Source organism: Erythrolamprus reginae, chromosome 12 (assembly GCF_031021105.1).
Source record: "Erythrolamprus reginae isolate rEryReg1 chromosome 12, rEryReg1.hap1, whole genome shotgun sequence".
In the NCBI taxonomy this organism is placed as follows: Eukaryota; Metazoa; Chordata; class Lepidosauria; order Squamata; family Dipsadidae; genus Erythrolamprus; species Erythrolamprus reginae.
The window spans coordinates 8147428-8165721 of NC_091961.1; the positions used below are offsets into that span (position 1 = coordinate 8147428).

Sequence of the window (18294 nt, forward strand, 5' to 3'; positions counted from 1 at the left end):
CTGCCGGGATTGCAGCCGCCCCCGGCGGTAACATTTCGGATAATAAACAAAATTTTCTGTGGCTGTTCGGTATCTGAATTTTTGTTCAGATACCGAAGCAAATTTTTGCTGACAATTTTGTTCGGTATCTGAAATGTACGAGAACCAAAGTGTTCAAGAACCGAGGTACCACTGTAACTAAAAACCCTTACTGGGAACTCTGCATTTGGAAGGCGGAAAGTTCCATCTTGCCCTAGTTTTGGGGTTGGTTTTTTTTCCTGTCTCCCTGCACCCCTTTCCTAGTGAGTTATTTCAGCACCCTGGATCATTTTGTGTTGGAGTGGATTAGAAATCCTGTCAAATCAATAAGAATAAATATCTACCTGCTTTTCCTAATTTATCATTTTGCCATATTTTTTTTTGCGTGAGTGCTCTTCAAAGTGCTCTAACAGGCCTCTTTAGAATTCCTTTCAGCATCACATCAGTTTGGCTCCTGCACAATCTGTTTTTATTCTGAAAGTGTTGGACACAGTAACATGCATACATCTGCATAATTCCATCAGTTATTAAGTCAACCTGTTTTTTGGGGTTTTTTAGCAGTTCTGGGAAAATATATCATCCGTGGAGTTCTTGGTGCTCTCTGAGCTTCTTTGTTTGTATGCAGACATTTCATTTGCATGTCATATTGTGTTTATTTTTAGCCCGTCTGTTTTTTATAAATAACTCAAGACTACAAACATACCTAATTGTTCTGTCCCAGTGCCGAGCCCCCCCAAGTATCAGATGCACACCACCGGATTAACTAATAAATGTTTTGCTATATACAAATGTTTTATGCAGTTTGAGTCTTTTCGTAAAAAAAGGTGGAGTATAGAAAAGGCTTCACCGTACTGTTTATAAAGTCTTAGCAGCTGGCCAGAGTCCCAGGAATAGATAAATACAGCAAATAATTACCAGATTGTAGTAGGTTATCCTTCCCCCAGGAATAAGGTGAGAATGGAGATTTTACAGTATCCTTCCTCTGCCATGCCCACCAAGCCACACCATACCCACCAAGCCATGCCCACAGAGCCGGTAGTAAAAAAAAAAATTGGATTTCACCACTGATTAACAAACCCTTTCCTAATTGGCCTTTGGTAGTTCACACGCCATGGCCTTATGAACTGCATAAACATATTGTGCATACTCAGCAAATATCTTATCTGAATATACCTCAATCTGAATTAATTGTTGGAGACTATTCCCAGTTTTATTTTGTTTTTTTCTTAAGATACTAGAGTTTGTATCTGGGGAAACTATTATAGTTGGGTTTTAATATTTATATCTTGTCTTTTCAGCTCAGGTATCCCTTTAATCTATTTATCTTAACAATCCTCTTGAGATACAGTAGGTTCTCTGAGAAGCTTGACTCAAACTCTTCCCACAAGTTTGGTGGACAAATAGAATCCTGTCTTTCTTTCTTTCTTTCTTTTTTTCTGGTTCATCCTTTATGGAAATCTATCAATGGAAGCATGTGATTCATATTATTATTATTATTATTATTATTATTATTATTATTATTATTATTATTATTATTTAGATTTGTATGCCGCCCCTCTCCGTAGACTCGGGGCAGCTCACAGCAATAATAAAAACAATGTACAGTAACAAATCTGATATTTAAAAATATCTTAAAAATCCCTTATTTAAAAGCAAAACATACACATAAACATGCCATACATAAACTATATAGGCCTGGGGGGGATGTCTCAATTCCCCCATGCCTGACGGCAGAGGGGAAGGACTTTACAAGAGGCATGGAGGGTGGGAGCAATCCTAATCTCCGGGGGGAGCTGGTTCCAGAGGGTCGGGGCCACCACAGAGAAGGCACTTCCCCTGGGTCCCACCTGATGACATTGTTTAGTCGACAGGACCCAGAGAAGGCCAACTCTGTGGGACCTAACTCATATCTCAGTCACTACCATATTTGACATGGAATATATTAGAAATATTTCAGGCACCCTTTTCGGAATTAGTCAAGAAATACACAAAACTGAAAGTTGTATATGCAGCTCTGTAACTTTATTGACCAGCTTGATTGCACAGATTTCATTGTTTTTCCCATTCATGGTTTCCAGAACAAGTCTAACCTGAGACATAGTTTTCCCCCACCCCACTAATAAATTCCACATCTCTTAATTTATTATTTTCCCCTTCAGACATTAAGGTTTGAAATCAGCCCAATTGCACATTGATGGTGGGGCTCATAAGGATATACCATGCATGGTTTGGCGGTAAGCCAGCCTGACACTCTGCAAGCATTCGGGTTACTTTGCATCAAAAAAAGGAAAAAGGAAAAGGATGGATAAATAATTAAATTATTTAAACACAAGAACATATTTGGAATTTAAATACATGGTGTAGCAATTCTAGCTCGCTATCTGGGAAACCAGCAAACAAGTTGATTCAGATCAATCCTTCTTTTGCTGCTTTGGAGTTTCTTCTCCACTAGATTTTTCTTGTTCATCGTCATCTTCCTTTTTATCTCCCTCATCTGCTTCCTCCTCTTCTTCTTCTTCCTCTCCTTCACCTTCTCCACCTTCTTCCTCACCCTCTTCAGTTTCTTCCTTAGCTTCCAAATAAAAAATAGAGAAAAAGGCAAAGTTTAAGGTGTGTAAGATTACAGCATGTGGTCCAGTTGCCATTATAGAATTGTTGCAGTATAGCATAAATATGTTAGAATAGGATTGTATTATAATTATATATATCTGGACCGCTAGCATAAAAATGCTCTGCTTATTATAATCCAGGACAGGAGGGCACTAAACTTGCCTAGTCTGCATGCAATATAATATATTTTTTAAAGGTTTGTGAATCTCTTAAAAACCTACATGCTCAAGCCAACTTTGTTCATAATCTACGTTAAAACTGGGTTATAGTACACGGAATTCTTTCTAGCTCCTAAACTGCACAGATTACATGGAATGGTATTTGTGAGATCGATAAGTTAGACACTCTTTAAGAACCTTTGAATCCAAAATTAGAAACGTTGGCAATCATTTAATATTTGTACTTGGAAAAGGCAAGATATCAACAAATAAAACTTCTTTGATCTGCAGTAGATTTTTTCAAAAAATGACTAATTCAATGCTTGCTTTCATTGATCAAAGCAATGATAGCACATGGCAGAGAAATGTGTATTCAGGAAAGAAGAAAGAAAATAGAATATGCAAATCCAAGTGATGTTCAGTGTTGATTTAGGCTTCAAAAACCCTTTTATCCTCATGGTTTCAATAATTCACAGTAGTGTCATTTGCTCCTTTGATTAACTCTAGTCAAATGAGCAGAACTATGCATGTCAATCAATAGCAATCTACACAATAAAAATTGACATGCATTTTGAAGAGGAAAAATAAAACTACCAGTTAAAATACCCAATATGAGATTTCAAGCATTTGGCATTTTTGCTCAATTATCCCACCTTCTATTTCATGAGAGATTTATCAAATAAAAATGTGAAAGAAAGGGGGTGGGGAGATCATGGGAGCAAGAAATTTATCAGAGGTAGACTACAACCTTAAAGATGATGCCAAACCTTAAATTCAAGCTTCATCCATCCCAAAGTTTGGGGAAAGTTCTGATCCCACTATATGTGTAATTAGAGTAGACATGGTAAAATAAATGAGTGCACTCTTGATTTCAAGTACAGTGGCACCTCATCTTACGAACGCCTCTTCTAACGAACTTTTCAAGATACGAACCCGGTGTTTAAGATTTTTTTGCCTCTTCTTCCGAACTATTTTCACCTTACGAACCCAAGCAGCTGCTGCTGGGATGAAGGGGTTTCTTTTTCCCCCCTTTTTTGAAGAAAGAAAAGGGAGGGGCAGCTTGGAGGAGTAAAGATTTTGCATGCTTGCAAAAGCACTGAAACGGTGTCTTTTTAAGACAGAAAAGGGAGGGGCAGCTTGGAGGAGTAAAGATTTTGCATGCTTGCAAAAGCACTGAAACGGTGTCTTTTTAAGACAGAAAAGGGAGGGGCAGCTTGGAGGAGTAAAGATTTTGCATGCTTGCAAAAGCACTGAAACGGTGTCTTTTTAAGACAGAAAAGGGAGGGGCAGCTTGGAGGAGTAAAGATTTTGCATGCTTGCAAAAGCACTGAAACGGTGTCTTTTTAAGACAGAAAAGGGAGGGGCAGCTTGGAGGAGTAAAGATTTTGCATGCTTGCAAAAGCACTGAAACGGTGTCTTTTTAAGACAGAAAAGGGAGGGGCGCCCCCTTGCCTTTCTTCCTTCCCACTCACCCTTTAGCCTAGCCTTGCTTCTTCCACCTTCCCCCTTTAGCTGCTCCTCCCTGCCCTCTGTTCGCCTCCCCTTTAAAGTTTGGGATTTTCCTGAAGGATTTGCACGCATTATTTGCTTTTACATTGATTCCTATGGGAAACATTGTTTCATCTTACAAACTTTTCACCTTACGAACCTCCTCCTGGAACCAATTAAGTTCGTATGATGAGGTACCACTGTGTTTACTTTAATTTTATGTATGAATGTAACTCAATAAATTTCAGAATATTCTTTTTCTGTACAAAAATACCTTCTTCTTCCTCTCCTTCTTCTCCTTCTTCACCTTCCCCCTCTTCCTCTCCTTCTGAAGGGGGAGTTTCTTTGGCCTCCTCCATTTTAGTTGCCTCAATCGTCTCCTCGACATCTATCTGTTCTTCTTGCACATGGCTTGAATAATAGGCAGGGAAGGAACGAGCTGACATTAAGTAGGAGCTGCTCTGCAAACCGCTGTAGGCTGATCTACCAAAGGTCGAAGCACTCTGCGTGTAGCCACTGCTAATATTTCCCACACTTGTGAAACTGAGCCGAGTCTCTTCACCTTCAAGCAGTTTTCTGGAAGACAAAAGGCATTGTTATTTCCTTCCTTTGTATACCACTCATTCATTTTCTATAGCCACCCAAGTCAACCAACTCTGAGTGGCTTACAATTCTAAAATAACTGAAAAGATGATAAAACCATAAAAACATCCACAGCATAAATAAGTATAAAGAGCAGCCATGACAATTCACCAACTAATAGTAAAGCCAAGTAACAAGGCCCTTCACTTCTTTCAAAGTTATTCACCAATCATTTAAAAGTACAGTGTTCCCTCGATTTTCGTGGGTTCGAACATCGCGAATAGCCTATACCACGGTTTTTCAAAAAAAATTAATTAAAAAAATACTTCGTGGGTTTTTTTCCTATACCACGGTTTTTCCCACCCGATGACGTCATAGGTCATCGCCAAACTAATAATTTTTGCAAATAAATAACAAAAATAATAATTATTGTTAATAAATAATTATGCTTATAAATATCAGGATCACTAAGTGTCTTGTTCAATGATGAGTACCAGTAATAATGGTGAGTAAATGGTTGTTAAGGGAATGGGAAATGGTAATTTAGGGGTTTAAAGTGTTAAGGGAAGGCTTGTGATACTGTCCATAGCCAAAAATGGTGTATTTACTTCCGCATCTCTACTTCGCGGAAATTCGACATTCGCGGGCAGTCTCGGAACGCATCCCCCGTGGAAATCGAGGGAACACTGTATATCTTAAAATTTCAGCTCAAATATGAATCGTTTCTCAGCATCGGATAGTCTTTTGTTCCTTTTCCCCAAAGACATGGAAGAATTTGATTCTAGGAATGAAATGGGACATTTGCAATACAGTGTGGTGCAGATTGACATTCTGTTTGTGTCTCTCAAATGGTTAAGCAGCCCTTTCTCCAATTAACTGAGCAAGGCAAAAGATAAAAAAGGCATCAAATCTATGCATCAGTCATGTACAAAGAGAAATGCTGGTAGATATAGCTTCCTGGTTTAATGCATAGTTCGCCGGAACTTTGATGGGGACATTAGTCAAACAAGAAACTTGTTGGGAATTTCTGCAGTCTTAAATTTTGTTTTCATTTAGTGAGAGTAGAAGTCTATTTCCAATACACTATATTTCTGTCACTCTTGAGCATCGATATCATATTCTATGTAGTGCATAGTCCAAGGCAGAGATATGCAGCTTGTCATGATACTCTAAGCATATCAAAAGTTTTCTCTGAATGGGACTTTTACATTATTTTCAAACTACAGTGGCACCTCTACCTAAGAAAGCCTCTACTTAAGAACTTTTCTAGAGAAGAACCGAGTGTTCAAGATTTGTTTGCCTCTACTTAAGAACCTATTTTTCTACTTAAGAACCTGAGCCCGGAAAAATTTCCCAGGAAATTTGAGAGGCATGAAGGCCCGGCCAATTTCCTGCCATTCCCCCTTTAATCCCAGCCATCTTGGGCTTTTCTGGGCTGCCTTTTGATGGCGCTTAAGGAGGCTTTGGCAGTCCAGAGCAAATGGAGCATTTTCCTTTCTCTGGGTGCTTGGAGAGGGAATAAATCTTTGCCAGCGCCCAGAGAAAAGAAATGCTCCCTTTGCTCTGGGCAGCCCAGAATAAAAGGAGCATTTTACTTTCTCTGGATGCCGCTCAGAGTCCTTCTTTTTCTTTTTTTTTAAGCCTTAAAGTTTTGGATTTTTTTGATTCCCCTCCCCTCACCTTCTTCCTTCGGCAATGACTGTCCTCCTCCTCTTCTTCTTCCTTCTCCCCCTCCTCCCACCCGAATTCCAACCTTTTATTTCTTTCCTAATGGGTTTGCATGTATTATTGCTTTTACATTGATTCTTATGGGAAAAATTGCTTCTACTTACAAACCTTTCTGCTTAGGTATTTGGTCACGGAACAAATTAAGCAGAGGTACCACTGTATTGGGAAAGAAAAAGACTGGGAAAGAAAACTTATACTCCTAGTATATACTGGCTTAACAAGGATAATAAAAGGTCAACTGAATGTATCTTATGAACCCAAGAAATGGATGAAGCAAGTTAATTAAGGCAACAGGAAAGGCTCGTTTTCCCAACAAGTGAAATGAATTTGTGCTTCTCAGCTCATTCTTTTCTTTAGGAGTTACCTATATGCTGCAATTTCGATATCCAGAGCCATTTTCACATTCAGGAGATCCTGGTATTCCTTCAGATACCGAGCCATTTCACTTTTTGTGGTTCTCAGTTCATTTTCTAATTTATTAACTGTATCCTGTTGAGGAGGGAAAGAAATAGTTAAGTATATAATCTCAGTTAGCTCAAATATTTTGCCATGATAAGGAACAATTTAGTTCCACTTTAGTGGAAGGGTTCATCTGGAATGTCCAAACCTTATGTTCCTATATTACTGAGATCACATATATTTTAAACAAAATAAAACATATTTTATGATTTTTTAAGCTCCCTAAGGGCTCTGATCCTTAGACCAAAATATACTTCTCAAAAACCATAGTTTTTGGTTCATTATATTGAGTAAAACCATGGTAAATAATTTAGATGATAGGCAAGCTAGGAGAACTGAAATGTATTCAGACACAAAGCATATGCACAAATAAAGCTATACTCCGATTAATTTTCTCAAATTCAATGAGACGAGTTAATATTTCTTAAAGTTAAGCACCGATGAATGTAATGGATCTATTTTAAGCCAAAATCCAATCTATAGTCATAAATCATCATTTTCTTTTAACGAGGCTGTTAAAACATCTGTGTTAAGAATCGAGCTAACCTTCTCTTCAAACTCATAAATTATTTAAGATGACAGGCAGAGCTAATGCCAGACATGTCCACTTAGAAGTGCCATTTATCAAATTGATTGGAATTTTTCACATCAGCATCTATAATACTGAAGGTTTGTAGTAAATGTAGCTATAACCAGACCATTTCAAGACAAGGTACTTCTGCTTAATAATTACATCCATACAATGTACTTAGAAAATAAGATATAAAGCCTGATGGTAATACTTAAAAAATGTGGCAATTTTGATTAATATTAATTTTGGTTAGGTGTTTGAAATTTAGTAAGTTCTACAAACTTGCTATTAAAAGTTCAGCATGTGAACAGCTAAGCATACCACTCAGTCATATTCTAATTTGAGCTGTTGGTAAGTTCATATTAATCGGAATTAATTGAAAAGGTGTTTCAGTTGAAGTGAGTTTTATAACTGAGCTTCATCTGCGTAGATTAAAAGGCACAAACTGACAATATTTTATATAGTTGTCATTCGTATGTAAGTATTCCAGAATATAGCTTTGTTGAATCTATGTATAATGGTTCCCTTTCCATTTAGAAGGATACAACTACTGCAGATAAGGCTGTCATGGCTAATAGCAAGTAACTGTCCTTTTCAGCACCTCAGATGCTGGACAGCTCTTACATTAATCTGGGTGTGGCACAAGTGGGCAAAGACTTCTGGAGCACGTTGGTGCATTGCACCATTGCCTGCCTGGAAAGTGCTGCAGTTGTTGTCTGTTGCATTCAAAGGTCACAAAACAGGTTTTGCAGGATGTGACACAGCTATTGGAACCACCGACACACAACTTTAAATCAACTAAACAACTTCTTCACTAGAATCAATCTCTGATTTTACTAACTCTCTATGTTTTTGAGGGGGTTTAGCTATAGTGAACATTGCCACCTAATTGGACATTGGTGTGGCAAAACTCCTTTCTTCCTTTCTGCCCAGTAGATTATAAGGAGTCCAGCTATATATTCAAACTTTGCGTGGGACAGTTTCTAAAACGTAGCACTGCAGCAAAGTACAGAAACAGTTTTGGAGAAATCTGCTCTCTGTTAACTCTTCTGCACAAACACAATCATTTTCTAAGAATCAAAAGCTGAAAAAAATTCAAAACTAAGCCACTACAATTTTTCTCTCCTTAACTCGTTTCCCCACCCTTTTAAGATCAGATGTGGGCACTGCACCTAACTTTAACTAGCTAGTGGTCTGTGACATGACTTTGAGCGAGTCCTATTAGCTAGCAAGGGGGTGGGGTGCTGTTTTTTGTTTGTTTGATTGATTGGTTGGTTTGCTTTCTTGCTCTGTCATTTTTTGCACCAACGCTTGGTAATGTTACCTAGTTTCTGCAGGGAAAAGAAGAAGAAAAAACACCAAAGAGATCACCGAGAATCCCCCCATCTTCAGGAGAGGCTGCTGTAAAGACATTTTTGCTATACACTTGTACTGTTTCAGGTCAATATGACCCGATATTAAAGTGTTGATTTTAGCTACTGTAAGTGGGGTTTCTTTGGTTTTTGTTTTGGAATACCTATTTCATTATTAAGGAAGAAGACAAGAGTTTATATTTGGACAGCAGCCGCTAAATTCCCTGCGCAACGATTTCATCTTTTCTCAGAACAGAAAAAAATGAATGTAAAGCTGCAAAGGGGGCGGTTACCATTCCGTATTCCTTGGGGTAGGGGTGGGGGGGGAGCGGAATGTCAGCGCAACAAGGTGCCTGCACAACCGAAGCCACACCAGATCAAAACAAGCCTCGCTCTCCTCCAACCCAAGGTTTATCTTTCGCTGCATCTGTTACGCAACGAAGCGGAATTGCGCGTTCTTGTCGCGGGAGCGAAAGAAAACGCAGCCGTCAATCACGCTAACGGTTGCTGGGGTTCCCCAAATTTTGATTTGAGGGGATCTGAAAGCAACGGGGGAGACGGAGGAAGGTGGATGGGAAGTTCAGGAATCCCACCTACTACCAACATCACCACCCCGCCCGTCGGCTTTTGGAGAGCAAGCGACCCTCGCCGAGCGCAAAGGGAAGCGCTGTGTCAGCCGCGGAGACGCGGCTTCTCTCGGCAAACAGTTCCACCCCACCCGGTGGCCGCGAAGCAAGAGAGAGCGAGCGAGAGCAGCACCCTCCCCCACCCATCCCTTAGCCCGCTCCACCTGTAGGGAGGCGAGATCGGCGTTCTGCTTCTCCTCCAGCTCCTGCAGCTGCTTCTCGAGGGCTTCGTTCATGCCGCGGGTGGCCTCGATCTCCAGGGTCTTGGCCTTGAGGAGGCGTCGGCTCTCGGAGACCTCGTCCTTGGCGGCGCGGACGGCGTCGGTGTTCTTGGCGGCGCTCTCGGTGAGGACGTTGAAGCGGCTGCGGAACCACTCCTCGGCGTTCTGCATGTTGCGCGCCGCCAGCTTCTCGTACTGGGAGCGGATGTCGCGCAAGGCGGAGGAGAGGTCGGGCTTGGCCGAGACGTCCATCTCGACGGAGAGGTGAGCGTACTGGATCTGGGCCTGGAGCTCGGCCAGCTCCTCCTCGTGCACCTTCTTGAGGAAAGCCAGCTCGTCCAGCAGGCTGTCGATGCGCTTCTCCAGCTCGGCGCGGGCCAGGGCCGCCTCGTCGGCGCTCTTGCGCACCTCCAGCAGGCGGCCCTCGGCGTCCTCGCGGCTCAGCACCTCTTCCTCGTAGCGCGCCTGCAGGGCCCGCAGCGTGTCCTCCAGGCTCTCGCGCTCGCCTTGCAGCGCCTGCTTCTCGTGGTTGGCCTCCTCGGTGGCCAGGCGGAGCTCGCGGATCTCCTGCTCGTAGAGGGAGCGGAAGCGCGAGGGCTCGCTGTGCTTCTGCCGCAGCACCATCAGCTCGGCCTCCAGCACCTTGTTCTGCTGCTCCAGCTCGTGCACGCGCTCGATGAAGCAGGCGAAGCGATCATTGAGATCCTGCAGCTGGGCTTTCTCCTGGCTACGGATGGCCTTCAGGTCGTTGCTGATAGCCGCCACTTGAGTCAGGTCCAGGCTTTCCACCGAGGGCGGCAGCAGCAAGGAGGAGGAAGACGACGTGTAGCTGCGCCGGACCGAGACGGAGGAGACGGGCGCCGAGAGGCTGGAGTAAGTGGAGCGGGCCACTCCATAGCCGCCGCCGCCACCACCTCCGCCGCCGGAGCTCCGGACGCTGGAGAGATGGACTCTTGGAGCGCTCTCGACGAAGCGCCGCTTGTAGGAGGGGAAGTACGTCTCGTAGCCGAAGGTACTCATGGCAGCGGCTCGGCTGTTCCTGATGGGCGGGGAAGGGGAGGAGGAGGGAAGAAGCGAAGCTGCCACCTGGCCGAGGGAGACCGCTCTGCGGCTGGGCACTGCCGCCCGCTCTTATTTATACCGTCCGGGGAGCCTCTGACGCAGCCGAGACGGGCCAAGCGCCGAGAAGGCAGCAGCGCTGCGCAAGGGAAGGGAGGAGCCATTGGCCGGGCCCGTAGCTCCTTGGTTGATCCTGGAGGAGCCTCTCCTTTTCTTCCTCCTCCCCCATCTCCCCCACCCTCCCGCCTTCACTAGATCAGGCAGCTCCACCCATTCCTCGATCAGCTTCGCTCTTCTTTAGAAGGTGAAAGATGCGCTTCGACTGCGCGCAATCCGGTCGGTCGCCGCTTCTGGGCAACCTTTAACAGCCGGCTGTTCCAGGAAAAAGAAAGAAGGGATTTAAGGAGAAGTTTGTCTGAAGTGGTGTTAGGATTTCCTGCTTAAGCAAGGGGTTGGAGTAGAAGACCTCTAAGGTCCCTGGGGCCTTTTTCACCCTGGCCATGTGATCAAAATTCAGGAAGCTTGGCAACGGGCATGGATTTTTGATGGTTTCAGTGTCCAGGGATCCATGTGATCCCTTTTTGTTGACCTTCCGACAAGAAGAGTCAATGAGAGAGCCATGTTGCTAAGATTACAGTTGCAGTATTCAGTTCACAACTGTGGCAAGAAAGGTCATAAAGTGAGGCGAGGCTCGCTGTACAAATGTGGGGCTCAGTTGTGGGTTGTAAACACAATGAAAGCTTTCAGAAACACACATAAGAAATATAAATAAACAATACCAAGATGCCAATATAACCTAGAAGTGTTCAACTGGTAGTTGAAATTTGATCACTAACATCTTCTGGAAACAGGACCAACATAGATATCAAAATTAGCAGTTACACATTAAGTAGGAACAGTTTGCTTAATCTTTGAATATACTAAGTCAAGAGGAGACAACTTTTGGAGACAGAGGATCAGGGGTGGGCTACTGCCTGGGCCGGGGGGGGGGACGCAGTGGGGTAGCGAAAATGGAGCTCCACCCCAGAGCATCAAATCTGCACTGAAAGAGGTTGATGCTTCTGATCCATGCTAGAAGAAGGAGGTCTTCCTTTTGTCACCACCCATGAATTAAATTACAGTAGTACCTCTACCTGAGATATGCCTCTGCTTGCAAACTTTTCTAGATAAGAACCGGGTGTTCAAGATTTTTTTGCTTCTTCTCAAGAACCATTTTCCAACCCGAACCTCTGAAACTATAACCAGAAAAGGCAGGGAGAAGCCTCTGTGGGGCCTCTCTAGGAATCTCCTGGGAGGAAATGGCCAGAAAAGGCAGGGAGAAGCCTCCGTGGGGCCTCTCTAGGAATCTCCTGGGAGGAAACGGCCAGAAAAGGCAGGGAGAAGCCTTCGTGGGGCCTCTCTAGGAATCTTCTGGGAGGAAACAGGGCCGGAAAAGGCAGGGAGAAGCCTTTGTGGGGCCTCTCTAGGAAACTCCTGGGAGGAAACAGGGCCGGAAAAGGCAGGGAGAAGCCTTTGTGGGGCCTCTCTAGGAAACTCCTGGGAGGAAACAGGGCCGGAAAAGGCAGGGAGAAGCCTCCGTGGGGCCTCTCTAGGAAACTCCTGGGAGGAAACAGGGCCGGAAAAGGCAGGGAGAAGCCTCCGTGGGGCCTCTTTAGGAATCTCCTGGGAAGAAACAGGGCCTCCACCCTCTCTGTAGTTTCCCCAATCGCACACATTATTTGCTTTTACATTGATTCCTATGGGAAAAATTGCTTCTTCTTACAAACTTTTTTACTTAAGAACCTGGTCACGGAATGAATTAAGTTTGTAAGTAGAGGTACCACTGTATATGGATGGCTAATTCAAAGCAGTCCCAAACAGTGATAGTGCAATAGTCTTTTCGTTCAATAGTGGGTATTTAATCAATGTAATGGCTTCCTTACCAGAGTTGTGATGCTCCGTCGCCAGAGATTTTTCAAGAAGAGATATTGAACAATGTCTTGGATGGCAATAAAGTGGGCACAGAGGTTGGACTAGAAGACCTCTAAGGTCCCTTCAAGACCTACAATTCTGTGATCTATGGTTCTGTGTCCATTTGGGAATGGAACAGAGTCCAAACAGAGTATTTTGGTTCATGAAACCAGTGTGGAATACAAGTTTGAACGTTGGCCTCAAACTAGGAAAGTTCTGTTGGAACTTAGTTCCTAATGAATGAATTATTGGCAGTTTTCTTAGTAGCATTGTCAAAGTGACTTGCAAAAGGTAATGACCTTTAAAGCCCTACATGGCATTGGACCAGAATACCTCCGGAACCATCTTCTACCGCACGAATCTCAGCGGCCAATAAGGTCCCACAGAGTTGGCCTTCTCCAGGTCCCGTCGACCAAACAATGTCGTTTGGCGGGCCCCAGGGGAAGAGCCTTCTCTGTGGCAGCCCCAGCCCCCTGGAATCAACTTCCCCCAGAGATTAGAACTGCCCCCACCCTCCTTGTCTTTCACAAGTTATTTAAGACCCACCTATATCGCCAGGCATGGGGGAACTAAGACATCTCCCCCAGGCTTTCTTATATTTTATGTTTGATGTGTATGGGCTGTATGGTTTTTAATTGTTGAGGTTTTTATATATTTTATTATTAGATTTGTTCCATTGTTATACTGTTTTTATTGCTGTTGTGAGCCGTCCCGAGTCTTCGGAGAGGGGCAGCATACAAATCTAATAAATTGAATTGAATTGAAGTGCAATTGGCATCCAGAGGAGGTTATTTTTCCCCATCCAATATTTAGGATGTAAATACAAATCCATCTTTCAGGGTTATTAAGCTAAATTGGAGGTGACTTTAACCTAACCTAAAGGTCTTCAACCAGCTCCAGTCATGTTTATCTTCTCAGCTTGGAGAATATTGCCACTTTACTTATTTATTTATTTTTATTTATTGTTTTGTGAAGTATAGTACATATTGGTGGTATACAAAGATATAACAACGTTTATATACACGATACTATATACATGTATATATCAACCGCTCCAAACTTGACTGTATAAAATATGATTTCAGTAACCGAGTTGTCGAAGCATGGAACTCATTACCGGACTCCATAGTGTCATCCCCAAACCCCCAACACTTTACCCTTAGATTATCTACGGTTGACCTATCCAGATTCCTAAGAGGTCAGTAAGGGGCGAGTACAAGTGCACTAGAGTGCCTTCCGTCCCCTGTCCTATTGCTCTCCTATATCTCCTATTCCTTTCTTCTATTCCTATATCTCTTCTTCTATTCTTTTATTGATATGTTCTATTCCTATATCTTTTTTTCTATTCTTTCATAGATATATTTTACTGTGAGTATCTCCTCTATAACCGTCATCATGTATTTTACTATGTGTATATAGATATATACCCACTAAAACCCTCACTGTGTATTGGACGAAATGAATGAATGAGTGAGTGAGTGAGTGAGTGAGTGAGTGAGTGAGTGAGTGAGTGAGTAAGTAAGTAAGTAAGTAAGTAAGTAAGTAAGTAAGTAAGTAAAACAGAAACATCAGGAGAAGGGACGGAAGGCACAGTAGGTTGTTGACATGTCCCAAGACAGACAGACAGACAGACCTCTAACTAGGCTGCTTTCATAGGTTTGAAAAGTGAAGCTTTTTGAAGCAGCAAAATTGTGGAAGATGAACAGGCAAAGGTGAACAACTTTGTAAAACATTCAAGTTATTTTTTTCCCTGCCTTGTATTGATCCCTGTTTGCCTTTACTACAGGGATAAATGCAAGTCATCTTTTCTGATTGGCATTGGTGCTTGCTTCTCTTTGCTCAAGTTTAGGCCAAGAAAAAAAAACTTTTCTCCAACTCATGGTCACTGTTGAGTAGAAATTAAGGTCTCAAGACTGACCACCACCCCATTCTCATTTCCTTTCTCCCCACACCATTAGCTCCTTCCGCCCCAGTCTGCGGAGAGGGGCGGCATACAAATCTAATAAACTATTTAAACATTAAACTATTATTAAACATTTAAACTATTTAACTGAATTTAAACATGCCTGGGATAAACATATATCCACCCTAAGATAAAATACAGAAAATAGTATAAGGGCAGAGTAGATGGACCATGAGGTCTTTTTCTGCCGTCAGACTTCTATGTTTCTTTGTTTCTATAAACTATAACTATAACTTCCATTTTTTTATTTTTCCATTTCCCCTCATATTCTTTTAAAAGTGGGTATACAAATAACACGAGATGTGAAATAATGAAAGCATAATTGCCCTCCTCATGTAACATGCTGTGCCCCAACAGGCCATGTATAGAGTTGAAATGGGCTAAACTCATTTACTCAATGACCGTTTTCCCCAACGTGCTGTACCTCCAACTATCTAGCTCCATTTGAGCCTAATCTGGCATATGGTACAAAGGTTTTTTCCATCTGAAGAACAGAACAGAGTTGGAAGGGACCTCGGAGATCATCGTGAGGACCCGGATTGTGGGGGCAATAGGCTGGCTCTGTTTTTAAAAAGTGCTATTGCTAACATGTTGTAAGCCGCCCTGAGTCTAAGGAGAAGGGCGGCATAAAAATTGAATAAATAAATAAATTCTAGTCAAGCCCAAGATCGTGGACTAGTGAGGGCGAACCTCTTTTTCTCAAATGCCAATAGAGCATGCATGCATGCTATCGTACATGTGTGAGTGCCTATACCCATAATTCAATGCTTGGGGAGGGCAAAAACAGCTTCCCCCATCCCCTGGAGGCCCTCTGGAGGCCTGTTTCCCAACTTCTGGTGGGCCCAGTAGGTTTGTGTTTTGCCCTCCCCTGACTCCAAAGGCTTTCTTTCTTTTCTTTCTTTCTTTCTTTCTTTCTTTCTTTCTTTCTTTCTTTCTTTCTTTCTTTCTCTTCTTTCTTTCTTTATCTATCTATCTATCTATCTATCTATCTATCTATCTATTTATTAGATTTGTATGCTGCCCCTCTCCGTAGACTTGGGGTGGCTAACAACAATAATAAAACATCATATAACAAATCTAATATTTAAAATAACCAAAAAGCCCTTATTAAAAACCAAACATACCCACAAACATACCATACATAAATTGTATAGGCCTGGGGGGAAGGAATATCTCAATTCCCCCATGCCTGATGACAGAAGTGGGTTTTAAGGAGCTTACGAAAGGCAAGAAGGGTGGGGGCAATTCTGATCTCTGGGGGGAGCTGGTTCCAGAGGGTCAGGGCCACCCCAGAGAAGGCTCTTCCCCTGGGTCCCGCCAGACAACATTGTCTACTTGATGGGACCTGGAGAAGGCCAACTTTGTGGAACCTAACTGGCCGCTGGGATTCGTGCAGCCCAGCCTGGAACTGCGGGAGGGTAAAAACTCCCTCCCCCATCCCCCTGGACCAAAACCACTCTCCCAGAGCCTCTGTGTGAGCCAAAAATCAACTGGCTAGCACACACATGCACATTGGAGCTGAGCAATGTCTTCTGTGCCAGCAGATATGGCGCTGCATGCCACCTGTGGCGCCCGTACCATAGGTTCGGCATCCAGACAAAGGGAAATGTCTGGTCTCCTTTTGAAAACCTCCAGTGATGGAGCACCCACAACTTCTTGAGGCAAGTAGTTCCACTGGTTCATTGTTCTCACTGTCCTGAAATTCCTCTTTAGTTCTAGATTGCTTCTCTCCCTGATTAGTTTCCATCCACCGTTTCTTGTATTGCCTTGCCTCCTGGTCTCCCTGCTATCTTCAGTCACAATGCCTTTGTTTGATTGACCAGCCAAATCTCCATCTTCCTAGCAATTACTGTTTAAGATTATTGTCTTCCCACAAAATAGATGAGCCATGAGCAATTTGCAACATTTATTATTTGCTTTTGCTTAACTTCATTCACTTCTTCATCCCTGTTTAACTCGAAGCATTAGCTGGTTAGGCTTGAATGGAGTTTCGTAAATATTAAGTTGGAATGCTCACTATCTGCTGAGTGAAGGGCTGCAATTTTTTTTAACACCGCACCGTGGGCATGACTTATTTTGTGGGTGTGGCTTGTCGGCCATGTGACCAGGTAGGAGTGGCTTGATGGTCATGTGACTGGCTTAAAGGTGGCCAACTTGACGTCACTCACATCAAGAGTTAGGGTGCCTGGCCTCTCCTCACCTCAAAGAGGTACGATTTCTATTTCTGATTACTGAACATTCAAAATATACTATTTAATTCTGTGTACTATATATGCCATATGTGTACATGCATATTACACACAGGCACACAAAAGTATACATTATCTACTATATAAACTGAATATGTATGTTCACACATACGCATGTATAGCTCTTCTAAAATTATACACATTCAAACTCATTTACTGCACTAGGAGAAACATACCCAGAGCCCAGAAGGGGGGGGGGGATTCAATTTTTTTCTACCGGTTCTGTGTACCTGACCATACCTGTAGGAACCCATCACTATGTCTATTCTACCTTTTTCCATACAATTGTAGCTTCCATGTACTTATATAACTGCACGAATCCCAGCGACCAGTTAGGTCACACAGAGTGGGCCTTCTCCAGGTCCCGTCAACTAAACAATGTCGTTTGGCGGGACCCGGGGGAAGAGCCTTCTCTGTGGCGGCCCCAGCCCTTTGGAACCAACTCCCCCCAGAGATTAGAATTGCTCCCAACCTCCTTGCCATTCGTAAGCTTCTTAAAACCCACCTGTGCCGTCATGCATGGGGGAACTGACATATTCTTTCCCCCTAGGCCTTACAATTTACGCATGGTATGTCTGTATGTATGTTTGGTTTTATAATAAGGGGGTTTTTTAGTTGTTTAGTATTGGATTGTTACATGCTGTTTTTTGTCCTTATGAGCCCCACCATCAATGTGCAATTGGGCTGATTTCAAACCTTAATGTCTGAAGGGGAAAATAATAAATTAAGAGATGTGGAATTTATTAGTGGGGTGGGGGAAAACTATGTCTCAGGTTAGACTTGTTCTGGAAACCATGAATGAGAAAAACAATGAAATCTGTGCAATCAAGCTGGTCAATAAAGTTACAGAGCTGCATATACAACTTTCAGTTTTGTGTATTTCTTGACTAATTCCGAAAAGGGTGCCTGAAATATTTCTAATATATTCCATGTCAAATATGGTAGTGACTGAGATATGAGTTAGGTCCCACAGAGTTGGCCTTCTCTGGGTCCCGTCGACTAAACAATGTCATCAGGTGGGACCCAGGGGAAGTGCCTTCTCTGTGGTGGCCCCGACCCTCTGGAACCAGCTCCCCCCGGAGATTAGGATTGCTCCCACCCTCCATGCCTCTTGTAAAGTCCTTGAAACCCACCTCTGCCGTCAGGCATGGGGGAATTGAGACATCCCCCCCAGGCCTATATAGTTTATGTATGGCATGTTTATGTGTATGTTTTGCTTTTAAATAAGGGATTTTTTAGATATTTTTAAATATCAGATTT

At 42.9% G+C, this 18294-nt stretch overlaps 1 protein-coding gene across 1 annotated transcript; it reads right to left on the reverse strand.

The window, feature by feature from the left end:
• Positions 1 to 2012: 2012 nt before the first annotated feature.
• NEFL (neurofilament light chain) lies at positions 2013 to 11093 on the reverse strand. The gene is made up of 4 exons (XM_070765968.1): positions 9757 to 11093; positions 6949 to 7073; positions 4549 to 4850; positions 2013 to 2590 (listed from the first exon to the last, which is right to left on the reverse strand). The coding sequence occupies exons 1-4, from the start codon at positions 10831 to 10833 to the stop codon at positions 2430 to 2432; spliced, it is 1665 nt and encodes a 554-aa protein (XP_070622069.1). The 5' UTR covers positions 10834 to 11093; the 3' UTR covers positions 2013 to 2429.
• Positions 11094 to 18294: the final 7201 nt, after the last annotated feature.

Excerpts from the sequence above, each read along its gene's own strand:
- NEFL (XM_070765968.1), bottom strand. The coding sequence starts at position 10,833 with ATGAGTACCTTCGGCTACGAGACGTACTTCCCCTCCTACAAGCGGCGC. Across the intron at positions 7,074-9,756 it reads CCGATCTCGCCTCCCTACAG|GATACAGTTAATAAATTAGA; the intron begins GTGGAGCGGGCT and ends CCTCCTCAACAG. Across the intron at positions 2,591-4,548 it reads AGAAGGAGAGGAAGAAGAAG|CTAAGGAAGAAACTGAAGAG; the intron begins GTATTTTTGTAC and ends TTTATTTGGAAG.